The sequence below is a fragment of the Populus euphratica genome, unplaced genomic scaffold (genome assembly GCF_000495115.2).
Source record: "Populus euphratica unplaced genomic scaffold, PopEup_1.0 scaffold43.1, whole genome shotgun sequence".
In the NCBI taxonomy this organism is placed as follows: domain Eukaryota; kingdom Viridiplantae; phylum Streptophyta; class Magnoliopsida; order Malpighiales; family Salicaceae; genus Populus; species Populus euphratica.
In genome coordinates, this window is record NW_011499889.1 from 60,988 (window position 1) to 85,687 (window position 24,700).

At 34.8% G+C, this 24,700-nt stretch overlaps 3 protein-coding genes across 3 annotated transcripts; 2 read left to right on the top strand and 1 right to left on the bottom strand.

Moving 5' to 3' along the window:
- Nucleotides 1-1,533: 1,533 nt before the first annotated feature.
- On the top strand, nt 1,534-6,338 carry LOC105130838 (uncharacterized). Its single transcript, XM_011033528.1, has 7 exons — nt 1,534-1,846; nt 2,300-2,719; nt 2,824-2,876; nt 3,642-3,679; nt 3,871-4,189; nt 4,728-5,032; nt 5,384-6,338. The coding sequence occupies exons 1-7, from the start codon at nt 1,834-1,836 to the stop codon at nt 6,006-6,008; spliced, it is 1,773 nt and encodes a 590-aa protein (XP_011031830.1). The 5' UTR covers nt 1,534-1,833; the 3' UTR covers nt 6,009-6,338.
- A 4,153-nt stretch (nt 6,339-10,491) lies between these two features.
- Nucleotides 10,492-14,508, top strand: LOC105130840 (O-fucosyltransferase family protein). The gene is made up of 3 exons (XM_011033529.1): nt 10,492-11,941; nt 12,624-12,873; nt 14,010-14,508. The coding sequence occupies exons 1-3, from the start codon at nt 10,698-10,700 to the stop codon at nt 14,184-14,186; spliced, it is 1,671 nt and encodes a 556-aa protein (XP_011031831.1). The 5' UTR covers nt 10,492-10,697; the 3' UTR covers nt 14,187-14,508.
- Nucleotides 14,509-16,010: 1,502 nt separating this feature from the next.
- Nucleotides 16,011-24,008, bottom strand: LOC105130841 (protein STRUBBELIG-RECEPTOR FAMILY 6-like). Its single transcript, XM_011033530.1, has 16 exons — nt 23,660-24,008; nt 21,860-21,992; nt 21,696-21,767; nt 21,546-21,611; nt 21,381-21,452; nt 21,224-21,295; nt 20,728-20,799; nt 20,581-20,646; nt 20,411-20,473; nt 20,001-20,308; nt 19,020-19,303; nt 18,443-18,711; nt 17,781-17,913; nt 16,962-17,098; nt 16,661-16,817; nt 16,011-16,462 (listed from the first exon to the last, which is right to left on the bottom strand). Exons 1-16 carry the CDS (start codon nt 23,751-23,753, stop codon nt 16,310-16,312), a joined length of 2,151 nt encoding a protein of 716 aa, XP_011031832.1. The 5' UTR covers nt 23,754-24,008; the 3' UTR covers nt 16,011-16,309.
- Nucleotides 24,009-24,700: the final 692 nt, after the last annotated feature.

Consider the following 24,700-nt stretch of genomic DNA (forward strand, 5'->3'; position numbering starts at 1 on the left):
CATTTGTCTTCTCATGTACTGTTTTCTAGCTGTTCCCCCTCTCTTGTTCTGTTCTTCAGCTTAGGCTCCTGTTTTTTAGAGAGACTTTAAGTCTTATTTCTTTCTGTTCATGTACCTTGTTTGTATAATTACAATTAAATAAGGTGTTATTGTTAGAATTTTTATAATAATTTTGTTTATATTAAAAGATGAGATTTACTTTCATTTTCAAATTCAAACCATTAAAAGAGGTAGTTATAAAATTATTTCACAACTTTTTTAACTGAAAAATTATTTTTCAATCTATTTTAATTTAAAAACTCTATGAAAACACCAATAAACCAATTTTCAACCCAAAACGGCTCTAAATAAGTCTTAAAATATAAAATTAAATTGATGCAATTTTTATTTCTCAACCCAAATTATTTTTAAACAGATAGTAAAAAACATTTCAATAAAATCTTTATTATCTAATGGAAAAAATGAGTTTTTTTTGTTACTTTAATACAATAACCAATTGTTTTCTCTCTCCTCTTTTGCTGATTTTCTCTTTTCTTTTTTAAACCTACATGAATAAAATAGTTTCCAGTCAAAATAAAAATTTGAAAAACATCTCAAAGCATTTTTTCCCCATAAAAGATGTTGGATGAACAATGCAAGGTTAATTTTTGTTGCATCCCCCTTCAATTTTTATTCCTTATTTTTTATTTTTTTATAAACAACAAAACCATTTTTATTTTTATTTTTTTATCAAAATCTAGCATCAATTATCAAAATATTGTTTGACATCCAAACATTGTTAGAAATTAAATTAAAATAAATTATTAAGTTTAACCTCAATTAATATAATATGAAAAGATAAAATAAAATAAAGTTAGATAACAAAAAAAAAACATAAAAACATACCATTACAATCTATAATATTTTCACTCACATGCATAATGCTACAATGCATGTACAATGAAAATACTTAGTCTTGAAAAAAAAAATTAATTTAGATTGTAAAAATATTTTTCTTACATATAAAAATGAGATTCACCATAAAAATTGTTCATGGGTTTAACCTTTTTACAAGATAGAAAAATACAAAATCTTAAAATTCCTTTCAAACGTTTATTTAATAGTTTTTTTAATAAAATTATTTGAAAATAAGATAACGGTTTAATAAAATTATTTGAAAATAAGATAATGGTTATTTTTTTAAGTGTTTTTTTAAATACATTGAAATAATATTTTTTTATTTTTAAAAAATTATTTTTTACATAGCATATCAAAATAATCTAGAAATACTAAAAAATAATTAATTTAAAATAAAAAAAAATTAAATTTATTTAAAAATATTTTACAGAATCCTTTTTTGATAGGAAAATCAAAGTTACTGATGTGTGCAAAAATCAAGTTCGGATTTCGAGACCTCCAGCACGACACCACACACAGGCATGTTTTTGGTGGCTTATTCTAAATTTACCCAAAAGCACGATGCCAAGGCCCATAAACGTGGAAACTGGATCAGCCTATAAATCTAAAAATATCAACGAGGGTTTAAGGTTGATAATTATCAGATTGACTCAAAGTCCATGGGCTGCTGCTATCTTCTCTTCTGCAACAGACAGACACCACCCTTTCTCTACGTGTGGCTCTCCCGCTCTGTCTCCTCCACTTCTTTCAAGATTCTGCGTCTTACCCTCCTCCTTCCCTTTCTTTCAAAATAAAACTACACACCCGTTTTCACCCTCCCTGACATTTTATCATACAAGAGTAGAAGATTTTGAGCCTGCCTCTCAACAGCTTCATGTATTATAGGTGCCCATTTTAGCTAATTGGTTTTGCTTTTAGCTGAATGACCTCTCATCAATGCCTTTACTAGGTTCTTTCTCTTCTCCCCCTCTACCTGCAGGCCTTTCTTATTAAATCTCCATGTTTTTTCCTTAGAACTATGGCAAGTTAGCATTTTTTCCGTTTCTAGATAGTTCTAGAGTTTTTGCTACCAGATATTCACTCAAAGTATTGCCACTTCTAACTCTATATCTGTATAATTTACTGTTATAATTCAGGGTTTTGCGGTTAGCAAAGAAGTTTGCTAAATATTATAAGATATTCTTCTGCCTTTTTCTTTCACGTTCTTTTTCATTATTGTCCCTCACCGCTGACTGCCATTTTTTTGTATTGTAACTGTACAAAAGATTATCGTTAGCATGCAAGTGTCTTCCTTTTATTTAGACTTTCTTGGATATTTGGATCTTCATCGCCTATATGCGGTGGACTTGTAGGAGTGCTTTTCTTATCACTGAATTTGTTAATGGTTGGTTTCGGTGGGCAGATATTGCTACTGCTCAGGCTTCCTTGCAAAATCATCTGGGCCTACTAAGGGTTCAAACCAATGCTCATTGCAAAGTCTTTTCAAGTCCATTTGCCTTTGGTGATGATAAGAGGCTGTTATCATTAGGGAAATCCATCAAATTCCGTAGAAAGATCAATTTTTTTGAGAGGAGTAAACTTCAGATAAAAGCTGTTGCTACCGTTGAACCGAAGTCTTTGGTTCGCAAGGCAGATGGAAAAAGGAAAACAAGTCTTGAAAACGATCAACTTGTTGCCAATTCGGATACCTTGCCTGCTAAAGTTGAGTCTTCAGGCGAAGACTCGATGGCATTAGATGACAAAGAAAACTTGAGACGGAAAAGGATTTCTAATGCAAATAAAGGGAACACGCCATGGAACAAAGGCAGGAAACATAGTCCTGGTAAGCAATATCTAAATACGTAGTTCTGCATTTGTCATTTTGTTTTCTTCATTTGTTGACTTGTAATTTGGTGATGTTACTTAAAGATTTTAATACATGTGCAGAAACCCTTCAGAAGATTAGAGAAAGGACAAGGCTTGCAATGCAGGATCCTAAGGTGATGTCATGTAAGAATAATTTATATATTCCCTGGGCATGATGTGATAAGTTTACAATCTACTCTGTAATTGGATCCAGGTTTCAGATGAAAAACTTTGATACAAGCTTAAGCAAAGGAATTGATGAAGTTTTCTAGGACATTCAATCCCTTTGTCTCTCGATTATTGCCTTAAAAATGCAGGCCTCTGTAGCTTGCCAGCTGAAACTCTTCCTAAAAACCGTAAACAACCCAAAATAATGCTTATTCTCCCATATCTGGCTGGCCCTACCAAGTGCTAAGTAGGTCCTTCTTTGACAGTAAATTGTTCAGTTACACTAGTCTATGATATTGTGGTGGAATTAATTGAGTAGCCAGGACGATTTACTGCAATGACCAATGATCAACGTTGGCCTTGGCACCTGACTTGTTGGTTTGCACAATGTTAAGAAAAACTGTGGTTAGCAACTGATTGAATCTTTTGACCTTTAATTGATTTGACATTTGTTTCTCTGTTCTTTCGAGTTCACACTTTGTCTCAATCGCTTTACTTATGGTTCATCCAGGATAAACGTGTCCTTTTCCTGACCATTCATAAGTTAAATGATCTTCTTCATCCGACTCACCTTCATGGATAATTTTACTTTTACATTATTGTTTTTGCTAATGTATTGGATGCAACATTAATGTATGCATGATATGGCTTCACAGATTTCGCATATGATGACTCTATGAATAGGATTGACATGTTAAATTGTATAATTCACTCAAAATTTGGCTATGCAGATCAAGATGAAGCTAGCCAACCTTGGACACGCACAGAGGTGGGTAATTCTCTGTTTGCCTCTTTTGCTACAAATTTGATTTAAACTGCCATTTCCACTGCTAATGCTAATAAAGGTTCCGTCACTTAACTATCTTAACTTACCTTCTAAATTGTTTCCTACTCGGGTAAAAGATTCTGATTGGAAGTTCTAGATTAAAATTGTGCACACCATGTCTTGTTATCTTACAGCAAAGAGACAAGGGAGAAAATTGGGCATGGAGTTAGGTTGGGGTGGCAAAAACGCCGTGAGAAGCAGATGGTGCAGGAAGGTTGTTATTTTGAATGGCAGAATTTAATTGCAGAGGCTTCAAGAAGAGGCTATACTGGTGAGGAAGAGCTGCAGTGGGATTCCTACAATATCTTAAGGCAAGAGCTTGAGGTTGAATGGTTGGAGAGCGTTCAACAAAGAAAGACATTGCCTAGGCCAAAAGGTAGCAAAAGAGCACCAAAATCCCTTGAACAAAGAAGAAAAATATCAGAAGCCATTGCTGCGAAATGGGCCGATCCTGTGAGTTCTTTCTGGTATTTTTGATGCTATATGTTTCCTCCAATGAATATTGATTCTGAATTCTGATACTGGAGCATAAGATTAGTGGTAAATGAAGGGGTGGAAAAAAAGAAAGAAAGAAAGAAAAAAAAAGAGGCATGAAACAAAAATCAATTTTGGAACAAGAATTTATGATGTTGCTTGGCCAAGACATATGACATGTTGTCTGACTTAACTGTCTTGTCCTAAAGTATTCCTTCATCTGAAATATTTGGTATGGAGCTGATATACCTGTGAAAAAATTATTTGATCTGGACATGTGCATATTCTGATATTTCTTGTCTAAATACTCTTCCATAATTTGCCATCTGCCTTTCTAGTATTACTCATCATTCAGCCAACTCCATGTTCTTTTGGTGATTGCATACTCATCACTCATGAGTTAAGCTTAATTATGACTCCTGATGATATAAATTTCAACTAATTCAACTCTGCAGCTGTGAACCCACACATATTTTATCCCCTATTACAATCAATCAATCTTCTTTGTTCCCACTAGGAATACCGTGAGAGAGTTTACTCTGGCCTTAGTAAATATCATGGCACACTAGCTGGAGCTGCAAGAAAGCCAAGGCGGATGCCAAGTGGTAGTTCACAGTCTGCTAGACGGGACTCCTCAAAGAGAAGAACCAGTGATACAGAGAAGGGGTATACTAGAAGCCCAGTCCAGCAGTTGAGGCGAAGAAGTAGGACACCATCATATAAGGATCCTTTGGCAAGTTCGAAGTTGGAGATGATAAAGAACATCAGAGCACAAAGAATTGCCACAGAAACCAAGAAAAATGAGGCCATTGAACGAGCAAGGTTAGTTTGCTAATGGTTGACTTTGCAAACCTAGTACATGACTCACTATATGAGCACTAACTAAAATTGAATTTAGCAACCTGCACTATGAATGCATTACACATCTCAATCCATCATTTTCAGCACTTGTGTTTGGTACTATTCCACCTAACTAATTAAGTTCATTTGTTCTCGGTCCCTACCGGGAATTGTTACTGAAAAGGAAAGTGGTAGCAGTAATGAAGCTAGATGAATCCATCTTGTTCTGAGTTTCACAACTCTTTCTTTTGGTTGCAATTTGAACTTTCCACCAACATATTAGACTGCTCGCCTTGTAGAGAAACGATAATCATCTTATGTGATATCCTACAGGTCTTTAATTGTGGAAGCTGAGAAGGCTGCTAACGCTCTTGAAGCTGCTGCAATGAAGAGCCCCATTGCCCGAGCCTCCCTAACTGAAGCCAGAAAGCTTATTTCTGAAGCAATTCAATCAATTGAATCCGTGGATAGAGGGAATGGTGTATCCAGTGATTGCATATCTAATGTGAATGACAGATACCCATCTCTTGCACTAACTGAACTGGTTAGTGAGGATGAGAAGGAAATAAATGCAGGCAATGGAAGCATGGATCAAGCAGGCAATGGAAGCATGGATCAAGTAGAGTTGAGACAAATAAATGGGAACATGATCATGGATACAAGTAAAGATGAAGACCTCAATTTCAGTAATTTAGCCTTTCATGATTTACTGAATGGTCAGGGGGGACTTCTCCCTTTAAGCTCCAGTGCATATAGTTTGCCTTCCTCAACCACAGACCATTCGAGTTCAGGAAAGCAACCTGACCAAGTGGAACCAAACGGGAGTCTCACGTCTGAAAAGATTAATCTACCAAATGGATCTGGAGTTCAGCATATGGAAGAGGAGACACCTTCCAAATCAGTCGCTACTAAGAAATGGGTTAATGGAAGACTTGTTGAAGGGACGGAAGGAGGTTGAGACAGTCCATAGAATTTCTAAAATATGATACATTTATGTCCCTTCTCATCTTCCCCTGTTTTTCAGCTCCGTAATCGTGGGAGAGGTCAACAATCCTGCTCAACAGAAATTGGCTTCCGCAGTTTAACCGAGGGTCATGCGTTAATGAGTCTATCATCCATCATATTTTGTTATAGCTAGCATGTAATATTTAGAGATGCAAACGATGTTTGATTCACACTGCGCACTTGAAACATTCTTGGTCTCTGTGTAACTGTTCCATGTGAGATTCAAGGTTAGATCTTGTACTAATATTAATATATATGCAGAGGCAGTCCAAATTGTATCCAATTGTTCTTTATGCCTCTCAGCTATAATGCGCCTGCCATATGTTTATTTCTCTTGAATTATCTGAGCTAATAAAGTTAGAAAGAAGCTGAAAATATGAACCACGAACGCGTATCATGAACTTCAAATGTGATGCCTTGCAGCTCCAACAATGTTACCTTCAGATGTACATGCGACATTAAGGGAGAGATCGACGGAAGGCGAGGGAACAAAGGTAGCTAGCCTAGCGTTTAGGACTGTTGGTAGGAGAGTAAATTTTATCAGAGCGGCTGAGTTGGGAGTTCACAATTTTCTCCACCTTTTCCCTTCCTCCTCCCCTTTATCTATCTCCTCCGCTTCTTCCCTCTGTAAAATCAATCAAGATTTGTTTAGATTAGCTGTTTCTTGGTTAGTTAAACAAGAGATATGAATATATAGCCCAAGTAAATCATTGATGCTTACGTTGATGGTTTCAATGACAGCAACTCCGTTGGGTGCCTTTGCTGTCATTAGCCTCGGACTCCTTATCGTGAGCAGCTCATCATGCTCCTTGCTGCAAACTCCAAAACCAATCTCGAGTCACTGGCCACCAACCGGTCATTTCAAATGTCATCTTGGATTTCTAATACAGAGGGTGCTTGTTGTTAAACATCAAAATTTAGATCCAAGGCGTAATTATATAGAAAAATGATAAAAGAGAGGGCTCGTGCTCTTGCTGTATCTGGAATTGTTACCAGATTTCCACTGTAAGACATGCTGTTTTGGCATGTGTCTTTCTTCCTTTCCTTATGTGACGTTTATTACATTAATACAACCTTAAAATAATTTCTGTTTGAACACTCTATCAACTGAGCACACTAAAAAAGGGTGGCATTTCAAGTTTCAGTCCAGGATTATTTTCACAAAGGCAAAGGATTTGCTGACATCCTTTCAGCCATTGCTCAACCTCTAGTAGAGTAACAACTCATCTCTTATATTCTGGTTGGTTTGCCAACTTAGTATGATCCTCTTATCACATCTGTCAACACTCGTTTAGATCCAATGCAGCTTGATTAACTCTTTGGCCATCTTCTTACTCATGAACTACGTGTGGAACAAGTTGCCACCTCCATCGATTTCTCTGCAAATCTTGCTGCTCTCTCTTATAAAAACAATGGTCGCGGTAAATTTTCTTCCGGTCCTCCCTCTCGTGGTATCAATAATCGAGGGCGTGAACGTATTCATAAGAGCTTTTAAGCCCGTTCAAAATAGATTTATCACTTACATTTAGTTAAATTCATATCTTTGCTGTGTACTGTAAGACAGAAGCCATCTATAAATGTTTCCTGTTGCTCCCAGAATACTTATGGGAAGCTAAAACTTAGAAACATATTTTTTTACCTTTAATTACAAAAAAAAAAAATTATTGGAGGATAATCCTAATGGGTCTTTGCTGACTGATTGAGGTGATTATATCGTTACCATATCTTGAAGAAGATGACGTTGAACTACTAGATGATGACATTCTTAGAGGTAAATACACGATGACTGGATTTTGAACCACTATATGAGGGATTTGTGGCAGAGGAAATTAGGCGGTGAGCAAATTAGCCATATAGTCGTTCAGAGTTCTTTCTTCATCTCTTTCACGAAACGAAGAAAACAAAAACAAAAAGTTTACTGTTTAAGGTGTAACCGGTGACATTATAAAAAGAGATAAAATCACATCACATCTTATAAAAAAATAAAAATATTTTCATTTATTTTAATTTTTTTCTGTTTCTTAATCTATCTCTCCTATAGTATAAATATTAATATAATTTCTTGAATAAAAATATGTATATGTATTTTATTTATTTAAAAAAGTCTTTTTAAGTTAGTTTTTTTTAAAAAATTATTTGTTGTTTTTTCAAAAAAAATTAGTTTTTTTTTAAAAAAATTTTTGTTGTTTTTTCAAAAAAAATTAAAATTTTAAAAAAAATATCTAAAGTTCATGTGTAATGATTTAATTTCAAAGATTGTTAAGTTATAATTCCATGGAGATATGTAGACAAACTATATGATCAATTTTTTTTTAAAGAAAATTTATATGTTGCCAATATTTTTTCCAGTAGAAAACAATTTAAATTATGAGAAGAATATGATATAATTCATCAACTTGACAGATTTAAAGATAAATTAAATGACTAATAAAAACATAGTTTGATTAAAAAAAATTTAAGATGATATCTTAAAAAAAAATTTAAATGATAATATATTAGATTAACCTGGGTCAACCCATATTAACCTATTAAATTTGTGACTTGGGTCATGAAACTATAATAACTCAATGTAAAGTAAATCAAAATAAATTATGAAGCTTAATTTTCTAATCAACTCAATGTTGAAGGATAAAATTGAAAAAAATAATTCTCTAAAATAAAAGGGACAGAAAAATGACTCAAGTCAATTTAAGTTAACTCATCAAACCTACATCTTATATCATGAGACTAGAATAATCTTATAGAAAGTAAATCAAAACAAATTTTAAAACTCAATTCTCAATCAACCAATGTTAAAGAATGAAAAAAAACAACTAAAAAAACATAAAAAAATTATCCAAGTTAACACGAGTTAATCAACTGAACCTATAATTTGAGTTATTAGACTAAAATAATCTCATAATAAATAAATGACTATATTAACTCGAGTCATTCCGTCATATCTATAACTTAAGTTATGAGACTGAAATAACTTTGTATACAAAAACTCAAAATATATTTTAAAACTCAAATTCCAATCAATTTATTATTGAAGGATAAAATTTTAAAAAAAATCTAAAAAATTACAAAATAAAACGACCAACTGAATCCATGATTCGAGTTGTTAGACTAGAATAACCTCATAAAAAAAATGACTATATTAACCTGAGTCATTCCGCCAAACCTATAACTTAAGATAATTATGGAAAACAATTATGTTAGATATATAAACAATTAAATTATTATTATAGAGTTATTACAATCTTATGATCTGGAATATAGATTTAACAAGTTAAACTCGGTTAATTTAAGTCAATTTTATATATTATCTTTTACTATTAAAAAAATGTTATTTAGAATTTTTTAAGTTAGATTATATTTTTATTGGATCGAGTCATATTGATTTAATCCGGACATTATTTTTTTTAAAAAAACACATTAACAAGGTATTGATAATTTTTTTCATTAAAATTGTTTTATCTAATATAAATGATCTAACCAAAAATAATGAGAGCATTTCAAATAAATGGAATCAACCCTAGTTTCTTCTTATAATATACATCGGCCCAATCCCAAAAAGTATATTTAAAATATTTTATATCACTTGAAAATATAAAATAAATATTCATTATACACTATTAGAATCTCATTTCATAGTGTCTAATATGAGCCAAAATTAGTCAAAACGCTTTAGATGTTTCAGCGCTTGTTTTATTATGCTAATTAAAGAGTGGATTTATTTATTTATTAAAGCTTTTCAATATTTAACTCATAACATTGATTCCATTTGACCCAACTTAATTATGTATGATTTTTATAAGATCTTGGCACTTGATAATTGTAAAAGTTTAATATATTGATAGAATATTAACATTTCATTTTTCTTCAACCGATCCTGAGTATCTTTAAATAATTTGACTCCATGTTTACTCTATTTCATCTATTTATTCATATATATATATATATATTGATCTAATAACATTATATATGGTAAATATTTACTTGATTAAGTAATTAAGTGCTGTATACAAGATGACATAATGAATTTATTTAAAATAAATACACGGATACACACACATATATACTACTAGTTTTAAAATGAAAAGCCCAAATGAACCAATATTGAAAATATCTCTAGAAATAGTATTGACAACTTTGACTTAAAGCACACCAATAGAAAAAAAAATGAAATATTTAAAACTTAATTAAAAGAGCAGAATATCACAGTTTAATATCCGATCAGGAATAGGCTTTGAAAAAAATATCGGTCCCATACGCAGAATTATTAGATTAAAAAAATAGCTGTCGTTTGGACTAATTAAGTCAATTGATTATTATTATACCATGGAGCAATGATTAGGCCAGATCCGTCAACAGCTGAAACAAATAATTGGGCCGGGCCGGTGGATCTTAGAGAGTGAGAGAGGCGGGTGTGAAGTCATTATCCGCCACCGACGACTGATGGATAATTGCCTTGCTTCATCTTTAATTTTCCCCACTCCCCTACGCTTTCTCTACCCTCCGCCAGGACCACCACCTTCATCTTTCATCCGATCTCACCTTACTCTCACTCATGACACGTACATAATTCATTCACATTCATCTCAAACCCACTAAACGACACTGCCCCACCGACTATCGCAAAAAGCAAAGCAAGCAACCAATGGAGAGAGATTCGTCAGACGAAGAGGACGATCGCGAGCACCTAATTGAACAAAACGATAGAAAGCACCACCAGAACGGCGTCCTCCCCACCTCATCCCCAACACGCCGACGATCCACAACATTCGATGTCGAATCTCGGATACGACACCGTTTCACCTTCAACAAGAGGTACTCTCTGTTGGCTGCTGCTATAATATTCCTCCCCCTCTTCATCTTATTCCTTTCTTTCTCCACCGACATTCGGAATTTATTTTCGACCCATCTCAAGGTCGGGGATTCCCTCTCTATCCGAATGCGCGAATCCGAATTACGCGCTCTTTATCTGTTGAAAAAGCAGCAGCTCTCTCTCTTCTCTCTCTGGAATTTCACTGGCAATTCCACATTGTTAGAAAAGGATCTCAATTCCGTTTCCTTTGAAGATTTGAAATCTGCATTGCTAAAACAAATTTCTTTAAATAAAGAAATCCAACAGGTTTTACTAGCCCCTCATGAGTCAGGGAATGTATCGTCATCGTCATCAGATTTAGATTTTAGCAATGCCGGTGGTTTCGTCCAGAGATGTGAAAAAATGGATCAGAGATTCGCTGACAGAAAAACAATAGAATGGAAACCGAAACCCAATAAATTTTTATTCGCGCTTTGTTTATCTGGGCAGATGAGTAACCATTTGATTTGTTTAGAGAAACACATGTTTTTCGCTGCATTGTTGAATCGGGTCTTGGTTATCCCGAGCTCCAGGTTTGATTATCAGTATAATAGGGTTTTGGACATTGAGCATGTAAACGATTGTTTGGGGAGGAAGGTTGTTGTTACCTTCGAGGAGTTTGTGGAAATCATGAAGAATAAACCCCGTATTGACAGGTTCTTTTGTTATTTTTCTGATCCTACTCCATGTTATGTTGATGAAGAACATGTCAAGAAGCTGAAGGGGTTGGGGGTTTCCATGGGGAAACTTCAGTCCCCATGGAAGGAGGATATTAAGAAGCCAAGCAAGCTTACTGTTAAGGATGTTGAGGGGAAGTTTGTGAGTGATGATAATGTTATTGCTGTGGGAGATGTGTTTTTTGCTGATGTGGAGGAAGAGTGGATTATGCAGCCAGGTGGTCCTATTGCTCATAAATGCAAGACTTTGATCGAACCAACTAGGATAATTATGCTCACTGCGCAGAGGTTTATTCAAACTTTCTTGGGGAGTAACTTCATTGCTCTCCATTTTCGGCGTCATGGATTTTTGAAGTTCTGGTATGTGTTGCTTTTTTCATGCCTGTTCCTTTATGTTTATTGCAGTTGGTGCTTTTTGCCTCTTTGTTTTAGCATGTATGAACTGTTTTACTCTGTATAGTGTCATAGAGAAGGAGGGGGTGGGGGAAAGGAACTCTTACATCTATCTAGAGTCTAATGCCCACTTGATAACTTGTTGTGGTGGTCACAGTCAAAATCTTTAAGCATTTTACTTTTAAGCATCTGTAAAATTAGATGTTCAATCAGGAGATTCCTTGTAATTTTGAGCCATGAATTTGAAACTGAAGAAAAATAGGGATGAGGCTTTTAAAATGATGATTTGGTTGCAAGTACAGTGCATATGTTGTGTGTTTTTATGCATGTGTACAGGTGGCTTTATGCATCAACTTAGTTTTTTTTAATCAATTTATTACTCTATACATATATTTATAGACATATGGTGGAACTGCTTGAATACAGATTGATTTGTTTATATAAGATCTCATAGACAGTCTTGGAGCATAACACTTAAAATGCAACTGTTCACCTGTTTTAGAGCGACATCTATTTCTTGCTTCAATCAGCATGCATGATCGGATTGGGTTCTAAACATTATGAATGTTTATTTATTAGAATTTCTTTTACCTTATTGAGAAGATTTAGACATCATGATGCCTCTAAGAACCCCTGTATATTTTGCCAGCAATGCCAAGAAGCCAAGTTGCTTTTATCCTGTTCCCCAAGCGGCAGATTGCATTGCTCGGGTGGTTGAAAGGGCCAATGCACCTGTGGTATATCTCTCCACAGATGCGGCAGAAAGTGAAACTGGTTTGCTGCAGTCACTAGTTGTGGTGAATGGAAGGACTGTTCCACTTGTTACACGTCCTCCTCGTAATTCAGCTGAAAAGTGGGATGCTTTGTTGTACAGACATGGCCTCCAGGAAGATGCACAGGTAAGACTAAATTTCTTTTCTTCCTGTGCATTTGTTTTAGCATGGGTTAAAGGAGATTTACATCCTGAATTTCATCCATTGCCTGTTTATTTTTACTGATTGTTCCCAAGAGTTTTCTGGGTGTGATAACAATTGAAAATGCATGGCAATTGATCCCTTTACATTCTTTTCTCTGTTTGATTTTTGGATTCCTCAGAAGGTGATGTTTCACTTGATAAATGATCTGATTGGATCAGTTTTGACATGGATGGTATTTGATCACAGGCTTCTCCTCCAAGCTTTTGGAGGATACATTATTAGGCTTGCTTGGACTTTTGAATTTAAATAGCCTATTGATCATGAAGAAAAACTCCACAATTGTGCACGATGCTATCCTTTTTAGGATATTCTACAAATAGATGTGAAAAAAGAAAAGAAAAGAAATCACAGTCTACCTGGTTTGAGCTGAATTTGTTTGCTGAAGTTAAACGATCCCTTTTGATTAGCTGTTTGTTTTGCTGAAGTGATCACTGTACTATGCACTGCTTCCATATTGTGAATGTATAAAATCTATCATAATTGGTTTTCTGGCATGCTCTAGTTTTATCAGATTTATCTTCAAAAAGACTTATGAATCCTTCAATGAAATAGCTACTCGTGGATTTTAATGCAGTTCTTGTTGTGGATCAAGTAAATAAGTTTCAGCTTTATTCCGTGCGGTGTGCAGAAGAAGTGCATTTAAATTCTTTTCCACTGGAATATAATTATTCATCGTGCATATGAATGACTCACTTGTTTTTGATTTTGTTAGAGATTAGAGAGAGGCCCCCTTTGGCATCATATTGAACAATAATGGTGATATTGTTCCTCCATTTGTCTCACTCTTGAGTTTTCTCTTTCCTTTTTTTGTTCCCGCTTTATCCTTTTCTTCCTAGACATAATTGAAATGCACTCTGTTTGGTGCCTTTTTACATTGGAAAATAAGTTCTCAAAGCATTTGATTTGCTCCGTCAATTTGGACAATGTGAAGACGTTGTGTGAATTCAAGGGTCCCTACGAATCTCACATATGATAATTACGTGAGCGAATGCTGTATGTTACATGCTGTCTTTTTTTCCCTACAAATTGAAATGAATTTATCGGGTTTTCATTTGTAGGTGGAAGCTATGCTGGATAAGACAATCTGTGCTATGTCCAGTGTATTCATCGGAGCCTCTGGATCCACTTTCACTGAGGACATCTTCAGGCTGCGGAAGGGTTGGGAATCAGCATCTTCATGCGATGAGTACCTCTGCCAAGGTGAATTACCTAATTACATTGCAGAAAATGAATGAAGAAGATACAGGAAACTGGTAGATGGTGCGCTGCCTCTTCAATACACATTAGTTCTTCGTGATAATCTGCCGGTGAGGCTGGTTTGTCATGGATACTCAATAAATCTGGAAATAACTCCTTGGTTGATGCCCAGTTCAGTTAGTGGTGCCGAATTTCACCGTAGCATGTATTTTAGTGTGTACCATAATAGGTGTTTGTATCTTGCACATAGCCTTTTCGTTTCATTGCTTCGGTCATGGCTGAGTATTATTTTTGTAATGCACATGGTGTTGAAAACTAGTGACAGCAGCTGAAGAAATCTCTTTTCCATTTGTGTTGCTAGTGATGATGCTCGACAGTCTTACTTCTCCTCTGCTAAAAGCTTATTCAGAAGCTTTCATTAAATCTTTGAACTTTGTATTCGAAGATACAAAGAGGCTTTCTTTGTAGCTTCATGCTCAGTATCTTGGCGGCTTTCTCAAATTGTCGATGGATACCGCTTAAATTTGCCTGAATTAGACGATCCAATAACCCCCTTAACAATGCAATGGCAATTGCTTCTTCCTTCTCGTCCATTTCAAAAAAGAAAAAAAAGTGGTTGCATCCCTTGATCCTCTTGATTAGAGAGGTAACATAATTTAAATTCTTAGGTAGAATAATATTTTATTTAAAATTCTAGGTTCAAAACTCACTGGGGAATATAAAAAAACCATTTATGATGGTGCACGAATATTTCATTATTTTATTTGAATTCATGTTTTTCTTCTTCAGCTAATTGACAAATGTGGATGGTCCACGCTAGAAATTTTTTAAAATATTTACTCGTTACATCAAATTATTTTAGCTAAATATTTTATCTCATCTTCCTTTTATATATATATTGACCTACTCATATTTATTGTCCAGATTGGCAAAAATATATAATTTGATGATATTATCACTTACCCATCTTCTATGATTTATTTATTTTTAATTTTTTAGGCTGTGTTATTTCTTGAAAAGTAATTTTGAGGAAACTACTTTCCGCACGTTTCTGTGGTTATTTACCATTAGAAAAATTAGTTAATAAAAAATGTTTTTCAGTTAAAAAAAAATTAGGCTTAGTTTTCAGAAAAATATTTCTTAAAAATTTGGATAGAAAATACTTTTTGAAAATTATAAAAAATTTAAAAATATCATATTATTTGCTGATTATATCAAATTTTTAAAAATAAAAAATATATATTATTTGATATTTTTAAAAATAAAAAATACTTAAAAAAAATAAATATTACCATACTCTTATACATCTCGAAAGTCTCTTTGCCTCAATAGCTGGTCGTGTTCTTTACTGTTAGGTGCACATCATGTTTTACCTTAGTTGATATCTTGCCAAGATGCTTTTATGATGAAAAACGAGGTTCATCCCTAAGAAAAACTTTTCAGCCATAAAGGTTGGCATTCAACCAAAGAACTGAACATAGAACCAAGGAAATTGAGCTGTCTGCTAATTCGAGAAAAGAGGCTTTATCACACCAGCGACCTGATGACAAACATTCAGACTTCTCCACGAGAACCAAATCCTCGTCACCATCACTGCTTCCTCGTGCTTTTGTCTTTCCATGATATTTAAAGATGCATTTGATTTTTCCATGATAATTAATGGTGTTTATTGATATCACATGGCTTATCCATTTCTTTCCTTTTTGAGGATTGCCAGAATAAAAAGATTATTAACTTACATCCCCCCCTCAAAATAGTCTTTTTATTAACTAACATCCCCCCCTCAAACTAGTAGCTGGGATGGACCAGCAGCAGGACTTCTTGTGAATATTATGAGGGGCATCAATGATCGGGCATCTGAAAATCCTGAAAGATATCATCACCATTTTTAACTAGGAAAAGAGAATAAAAAAAAGTATAACTACATACAGAATGCCATAATGAACTGTCACGAAGGCATTGCAGCGTCCCAGAAAACAAAACACTAGGCTAAACCATGTCATTGTTACCTTACTGGACCAAGCTTTTAACTCTCGTATCATGTGTTTAAGAGTCTAAGACTGTTCAATAAACTTGAAAATACAATAAACAAGAAGTGCGAGACGGGGTGGCTATCAATCTACGACAAAAATGCAAGAAATCAATGTTTTTGCAGCCAATTTCAAGACATATAGTCTTGTGTATCTGGGTTGTCAGCTTTTGGTGTTTCTCCTTGTTCGTTTCCGATAGTTCTCTTGCTCATGTTAGCTCTCTGCACTAAACGAAACAATGCTTGAACCACTTCTGACATAGGAGGGCGAAACTCTGGCTCAGGCTGCCACAAAAACAATGATAATAACCATCAGAACTTAAATTCATACAATATTTTTTAGCACACTCCCTTTTCCCCTTCTAGAACTGCAGTAATGCCCAAAACTTGCCAAGATAAAAAATGCAATATGGTACCAAGCTTCAAAACCCCCTTCCCTCAAATATACCTCACCAAAGTTCCCTCTTTCAAGTAATACATTACCTGGACACAGAGAGCAATAACATCAGCAAACCGGGAAAGAGATTTGACAGGGTAGAGCCCTTTGAGTTCTGGATCAACCATTTTGGATAAGGAATCAATGTCATGGAGCTGAGGAGTTGCCCAGCGAACCAAAGATTGCTCAGATCTAGGCCTTGAGCTGTTAACAATTAACATTGCAATGAGATTAGGAACTACTGATTTTTATCCCATCTTTAGTTATAATTATGTTGGTAAATAGGATAATCAGCGTGATTATGTCAATGAGATCTCTCTCATCATATTGTTTATGTTAGCATTTCACCTGTCAAATGGTTTACGTCCAGTTAGAAGCTCCAACATGACCACACCAAAACTGTAAACATCACTCTTTAAAGTATAATGACCGGACATAGCTACCTCAGGTGCACTGTATCCAGAACCTGCATTATAGTTCAAAACCTGCATGTTGTGAAAAACAGAGGACTCAGAAAAAAGTTTAAGCAATAGCTGTGAGTGTTTAGAGATTAGTCTAGCCTCTAGACTAAGATACAGGTACAAAATTGACCAGATAAAGACAAGAAGCTTTTCACCACCAATTAAGTGGTTGTGAATTCACTCACTGGAATCCAGGAAAATCTTGCAAATTTGATAACATGAAATAATGATTCCTCAAATGCAACATCCAGAAAGTGAGATAAGCTAACTAGCTACAATGAAACCACTTGTATTTTGCTGGGTAGTTCTTACATAATAGATCCTGCAAGAAACCCAGAATACTAGATGTTGCACCATCTCAAATTATGCTACTACCACATCATGGATTTTGGAACCAAGTTCTCTTTTGGAGAGCTTGACCAGATTAGCAATCAAAAGAAGAGAGGTTAAAGCATAAGTTAGAAGTATTCATCACCCTATCCGGTCATAAATTGCAGATGAATTTCATAAAAAAAATATATACACAAAGAAATGTGTGCAAATTATGACAGATGGGAAACCTTGGTAATCTTCGCCTCAAGTGAACTTCAAACATAAAGGCTAAGACAATGACAAAAGCTCAGGCAACGAAGTTCTTCACAATTAACATCAAAGAAACACTATCTATAGACTATCGTGAAAATTTAAAAGAAGGTTCATGATTAACCTGGTCTGCATTATGGAGACTGCTTGCCAGGCCAGCATCTGAGAGATGTGGATTGAGCTCCGTGTCCAATAATATATTCGCTGACTTGATATTCTTATGAATAATAGATGGCGAACAAACTTCATGCAGGTACCTGAAGAAAACCCTTTTGAGTATCAGGAAGCTCGTCACTAATATCATAGATAAGTTACACTGATTTATGAAGGTCTTGGCTGCAAAGGTTGGACTCTTTCCCTATCTTTTGGTAAGTTCTAGATTCCAACATCAAAATTCTTTAACAAAGGTCTAGACCATGTCCTGCATCTTAGAAAGGGAGAGGACTGTTCACGTGGAGTAGAAACAGATATGCCAAAGCAACTTCTTCATATGCAAAGGTTTTAGATGCTCAGAAAATGAGATGATAAAAAGTTCACCTTGTTTTGCTGGCCTCAGGTTTTTTACATTATTAAAATTCATACCATGGAACTAAATAGTTAATGATTATCATTTTTGTTGAATCATTCAAGTGGTGATGACCCAATCCCTTTGCCCCAATATTTGAATAATAAAGCAGATGATAGATAACAGGGAAGAGAATGGAGGACGTGTTCACATTTTTTTTTGGCACAATTTGATGTTGGTGAGAAACAATTAGAACTATAGGATTGCTTTTCTGAACTTACTCCAATGCCCGAGCAGTCCCCAGAGCTATCTTGACACGGGAATTCCATATCAAAGGTTTGCTGTATTCATCTGATAGATGCAAGAAGTCATACAGTGAGCCATTTTTATGGAACTCATAGACCAGCAGATGCTGTCCATGCTCTGAACAATAACCCACTAGTTCTGTCACATTTGGATGATGCAACAAGGAAATGCTTGAAACCATCTCCATAAAATCATCAGACATATGGCTAGGCAGAATGCCTGAATCTAGTTTCTTCACAGCAACCTACAGTGTTGTCGAAGCAGAAGTTACAACTTAATAAGGTATAGGGACTGTGTGCATGTTAAAGAGAAATTTTTTTAAGGAAACATGTGCACAAAATTTCTTCCTATACGAACACTAGTCATCACTCTATCCAGAATCTTACACATCTTTCCACAAATGCCTTAATTATCTCAGCGGGCATGTCATTCATAATTGAGAATGGAAAGCCCAGCAGAAAGTATAAGATGGAGCAGACAAGTCCAAGAAGACCATGTTTTATCCTTTTAACTGAAATTGCCAAATTGATTTGAAAGGCGAGGAACGTATACCTTCCCATCATCAAACTCAGCTCGATAAACACGTCCAAAAGACCCCTCACCAAGAAGACGGTCAACACTGAAGCTGCCGGTAGCCATCTGCAGGTCTGCTACTGAGTATGATTTCACGTTTACAGGAGCAGCAACAGGTTTCTTGACAACAACGGGCTTTGGTGAAAATTCCTCATTGTCAAATGACTTCTGCCGATCAATAGGTGGAGGTCTAAGATTTGTTGAGGCTGGGATGTCAAATGTCTTTGTATTTACCATGGAAGAATTTTGCATAGACTTCATTTCTGCAGTACAATTTCAAAGACAAGATCACAAGACAAAGGTCATATTAAGATAAAGAAAGGGGGAAGATGAAGAAAAATGTCAGGCATGATGGTTTCTGAAACCAAGAAGCCAATGACATGGACCTCAAGCTACACTGAAGTAGTGAAGCTCGACATGGCACTGCTTTTTGTCAAGTTAAGGGACTTGGAAGTTTTCAAGTCAACCAAGTTCATTGGAGCTAACCACCAGGTAGTGCTGTGTCACAACTCAGATATGCTAAGGTTTTCACTAGAGAATTTTATACCTGATAAAAGAAAAGGGATGCTTTAAAATTTGAAAGTATTTTATTTATGTGTTTTCCATTTGAGCTATTAATTCCTAGACATTTAAAATATATTCCTGAATCACTGATTTTCAAATTTTGAGTTCTAATTCTGTCAAATTATCTGCAAAAAAAGTGAATGGATTGCAAAGCATACTAATAAATCACAATTGTTTGTGGATAATTTGCAAAGCCATCCTCCTCACTTCCAGTCTGTAGAGTAACAAACAAGAATGTCCATTAAGCAATCTAATGCAGTTGTGCAAAAAGGTAAAATGATGCAACCAATACTTGTGCTGTACTGACTTTCTGTACTGTTGTATTGCTAGTGCACTTACGCATGATTCATCAATGATGCTCAACAGAAAGAAAGGTGCTTGTAAGAAAGGGTCTACCTTGTATATCATTTGTTGAAGAAAGAGGAGCAAATGGCTGATTATCATGCATTTCTAGATCTAAGGAGGACCTCTTGGATTTTCTCTTCACCAAAAAGAATGCTACTATCCCCCCAACAACAAATATGGATATGATTATTCCTGCTATGCCACCACCCCCTATTCCTGATTTCTTACTGCCACCACCAGCACCACTGCCTGATGGGCTTTCATTGCCACCAGATTTATGGCTCGGGCCTTTGGGGGTTGGAGGTGTGCCAGGTGGAGGAGGGGGTGCAGGTCCTGAGTTCCAATTGTTACCGTCCTTCCTGTCAAGATTATTCAGATTATAATTTGGACGCACTTTTTTCTTATGAAACAACAGGACAAAAATGACAATTTCCATAATTCTGCAAAAAGAAAATGCTTACTGTAGATTAATGCTGTTTAACTGGCTAGGGATCCAACCTGTAAAACGATTATTTCCAACATTCCTGAAAACCATAAATCTGAAAATAATAAGCTGCAGTGCAATTTCTTAATAGCAAACAGATTGAAGACAAAGCTCCTAGTGAATTTAACAGAAACGCTGGTTACCCACAGATTTTCAAGAGGAAGACTTGCAAGGACATTGATAGAACCAGTAAATTGGTTGTTTTGCAAATACCTGCCAAAGGACAAATTAAGGAAAAGGGGCCACTACAATATATGAAGTTCTACTATCAGAGAAGGCCATTTTGAAACTTACATTGATGTCATACTTGAAAGTGAGCTAAAACTCTGAGGTAGATCACCTGTCAGGGAGTTGAATGACAAATCCCTGTAGTGGCATGGAGAAATAATTATTACTTCGTTTTCTTTTTTAGTTCCATAAAACTAGATAGATATATTTAACATGATAAATTACTGAACAAACTTCAATTTGATCTACTTGTTGAGGAAAAAATGGCACTTCCATAAATTTCCGCAGACATTATAGAGAATAATAAGAAAAACAGTAATCGAAACTAACAATGTTGTCTTTAGGAGAAACATAATATGCATCTGCAGAAGTTTTCTTGTTGAAGTACTTTAGCATCAACCATAATTTTTTAATCAGGTCAAGAAAGTAGAAGAATAACAAAAGATTTGTTGCACTGTAGCCATCTGTCAAAGTAACAGAGAAACCATGCAACACCCTTCTAATGTAGGCAGATAAGTAAAATTATTTTCTTATTTAATAAGAAAGTCTGAGAAGATCTCACAATGTGGAGAGAGAAGGAAGTTGTCTGAACACATCTCCCAACTGATTCTGAAGCTGATTGTGACCAAGATTTCTACATTCTCAAAGAAAAAGAAAAGGAATTAGCTTTGCACCTTTAATAAGTTGAAATTGAGAATTATTGACTGGAAATTACTTACAAGTATTTAAGTGAAGGCAATTGAGAAATGGAGTACGGGATTCCTCCGCTAAATTGATTATTAGCAAGATTTCTGAGTACAGGAGAACATCAAATGTAAATCATCACAAAACCAGAAAAAGGCAGGAATAACTCAACTAAGAAAGAAATGAAGAATAAAGCATACAATTGCTGCAAGTTTGGAGGAAGTTGATCAGGTATGTTGCCTGCAAGATTATTGTAACTCATGTCTCTGCAGAACTCATTAAATCACATTTCAAGACATAGAAATGTATAGGATTGGGACAAACAAAATATATTGGATAAGAAACCTCACAGGTTTGTTACTGCTGTCAAACTGGTGAGCTGGTATCCCAATGACCCAGAAAGTCCAAGACTGGGTAATTTACTGAAAATACAAGAAAAAAACACCGTGTAGGCAAAAGAATCAGCGTCAATAGCTTTCTATAGGATAAAATATCAGAAAGAACAGAAGATTACATTTCTGTAACTCGTAAGCCTGAGCAAATAATGCCTTTCCAGTTTTGCCCACATGGATCATCACCATTTGGGCTCCATTGTGTTAGCTGCCCTGGTGAATTCAAACTGCTGTACATGATCCTTAGAGCAGAGGCTGCATGAAAAACAAGTAACAAATTAGGATAGATGTATCACTCAGTAGATAGAGAATCATCAACCATATTTCTTGCCAAAAAAAAATTTTCCTGTAGCGATTCGTATTTTTCAAATCACAGGATGGTGACAGTATTGCAGTACTTGATCGGATAACATGTAGAATTGGAGCTCAATATGTGATTTTTAGCCATTGTCTGAGCATTTGGAAATTGATGTTTTATCTTTCTTGCAAAGCTAAAGGAAGAAAAATGTAAAATCCTTCCTTACAGCATTGACTTGGTTAATTCTAGATGTAGACCATGTTGCCCATAATGGCTGGCTTCTAGCAAACCAAGGGGGAATTGAGTGGTGAGTTGGAAAGTGAAAAACGAATGAAAGCATCACATTTGAGAAATTTCCCTGTTCCTATTTACATGCATCCATCTTCCAAGGGTGCTAAATTAAAGAAGAGAACTCAGACTTCTCAGGGAAAACTGTTTTAGAAAACGACCCAACTTTGTACAAAGCAATTTTTTACTCCACTAATCTAGGACCCAATATTAAAAGGGAGACGTGAAAGTGAGAAAGAGAGAGAGAGAGAGTGGTTTGGTTATGCTTTGTAACCCTTTTGATTGTCAGACGCATTTAGAGGTACAAATGTTCATCAATGTCAGAGAGGATCGCCTTTTAACTGATATAGAACTGTTTAAAGCATCAAGAATTCAGCCTAATAAGTACCGACTATGTGTACTTGAAATGATTTATGGCTTCTACGAATCCCCTAATACTCAAAATTGAAACAATCTTGATACCCAACAATCACCTACAGAAATCCCCAACCTACACTCTTTAAGGATCACTACCTTATTTTAGATATCCACACAATGATTGCCCCTTCATTCTACAGATGATGAAATGCATTACAATCCGGGAAATCAAAAGCCAGTGTAAGGGGGATGAGCAACCGGAATACGCACAACCTGGAAGCGAAAATTATCCAAGCAAAAAAAAAAAAATCTTTTTAAAGATGCCTTTTATTTCCTGATAATATTCTTTTTATTCACAAAGCAATCACCTTTGGACTAAACAAGGTAAATTAATATATAACTAAGACAGCAGCAGCAGCATATGTCACTCGACCTCACAGCCACCGGGTCACACATAAAATTTTGGATTTCTTAAATGATAGACAATGAAAGCAGAGCTGAAACCAGTAATTGCAGACAAGAAATTGAATTTATATTTAATATCACTGTCCTTAGCTGGAGATTCTATTTTCCCGGAAAAAAGAACCAAACTTTTCTCAACCCAGAACTGATCTGCACAGTTTAGCACCAATCTGCTTCTTAAAACAGCCCAAACACACTGTAGTTTCAGAAAAAAACAAGACAAGAAAAATCTGGAAATGCATCAAAGACAGCATCTTTTGTGGTCCTGACATCATAATTAGAAGCAGCAGCAGCAATCCAAAACCAAATAGTAGCAAGGAAGAAGCAACACAAAAGGAAGCAAAATGAATAAAATAAAGGAACAAGAAATGCAGATGTGCGGAGAGAAAGTTAGCACATGCAAGAAACAGAAAAGATAAGGCACAAAAAGTTGTGAGAAGATAACAGTAAAGTAGTGAATGAATTTAGTTTTTTTTTTTTGTGTAAGTTAATGAATGTATTGAGTAAACTAACTGACCATCATTTGGATCTGTTGCACCATTGACACATCCAAAAATGCAGACTATGAGGAGTGACACTAGCACCTCAACTCCTCTCCAATTCTCCATCATCTCATCTAAAAACACTCAGGTCTGTCTGTCTGTCTTTCCCACAACCCAGAAAAAGACCACCCCTTGTCTAAATGACTTGTTTTTTTAAGAGCTGATCTGCCATGGGGTTTTCTTTTTATGAGACGATTATATTCTAAAATATTTATACATCCCTCCAACAAAAGCTGGCAGACACGATTTGCCAGAAGAATCCGAGGCCACAGAATGCTCTCACTGTCTGTCTTGTATTGTATTTTTTATTTGTGTTTTATCACATTCTCCTTCGCTTTGTGCTGTTTCGGTAGGTGTGCATCAACTGTCCACATTTTGCTTCGCCCTTTTTTTTTCCTTTTTTTTTTTTTTGTTAATAGTGTCAGTCCGTGAACGGCTATTACTTTATGTATTTTTTATTTAAAAATATATTAAAATAATAGTTTTTTATTTTTTAGAATATATTTTATAAAAACAACCTAGAAATATTTAAAAAATTAATTTACAACAAAAATAAATTATAATTTTAATAAAAGTAATCTTGCACCGCAAAAATAAATAGAACTTAAAGAATGTTTGGCATAACTTAAAGAATGTTTGGCATAGTTTTCGTTTCTGTTTATGAAGGGTTTTAAAAAATATTTTTAATATGAAAAAAATATTAAATTTATATTTTTTTAGTGCTTCCTAATAATTTTTTTTATATCAATATTAAAAATTTATTTTAAAAATTCAGATTAATTAAACAAAAATTATAAACTGATTTTAATAATAGTAATAATGATGATGATAATGATAACTATATTTAAAATTTATTTAGAATAATATTTTATCCAGGGTTTTAAAAAAATTTAAATTTATTTTTTAAAAATTAATTTTTAGATTATTTTAAAGTATTAATATTAAAAATAAATTTTTAATATATTATAAAACAAAAATTATTTTCAAAAACACATCTATAATAACACCCAAAATCA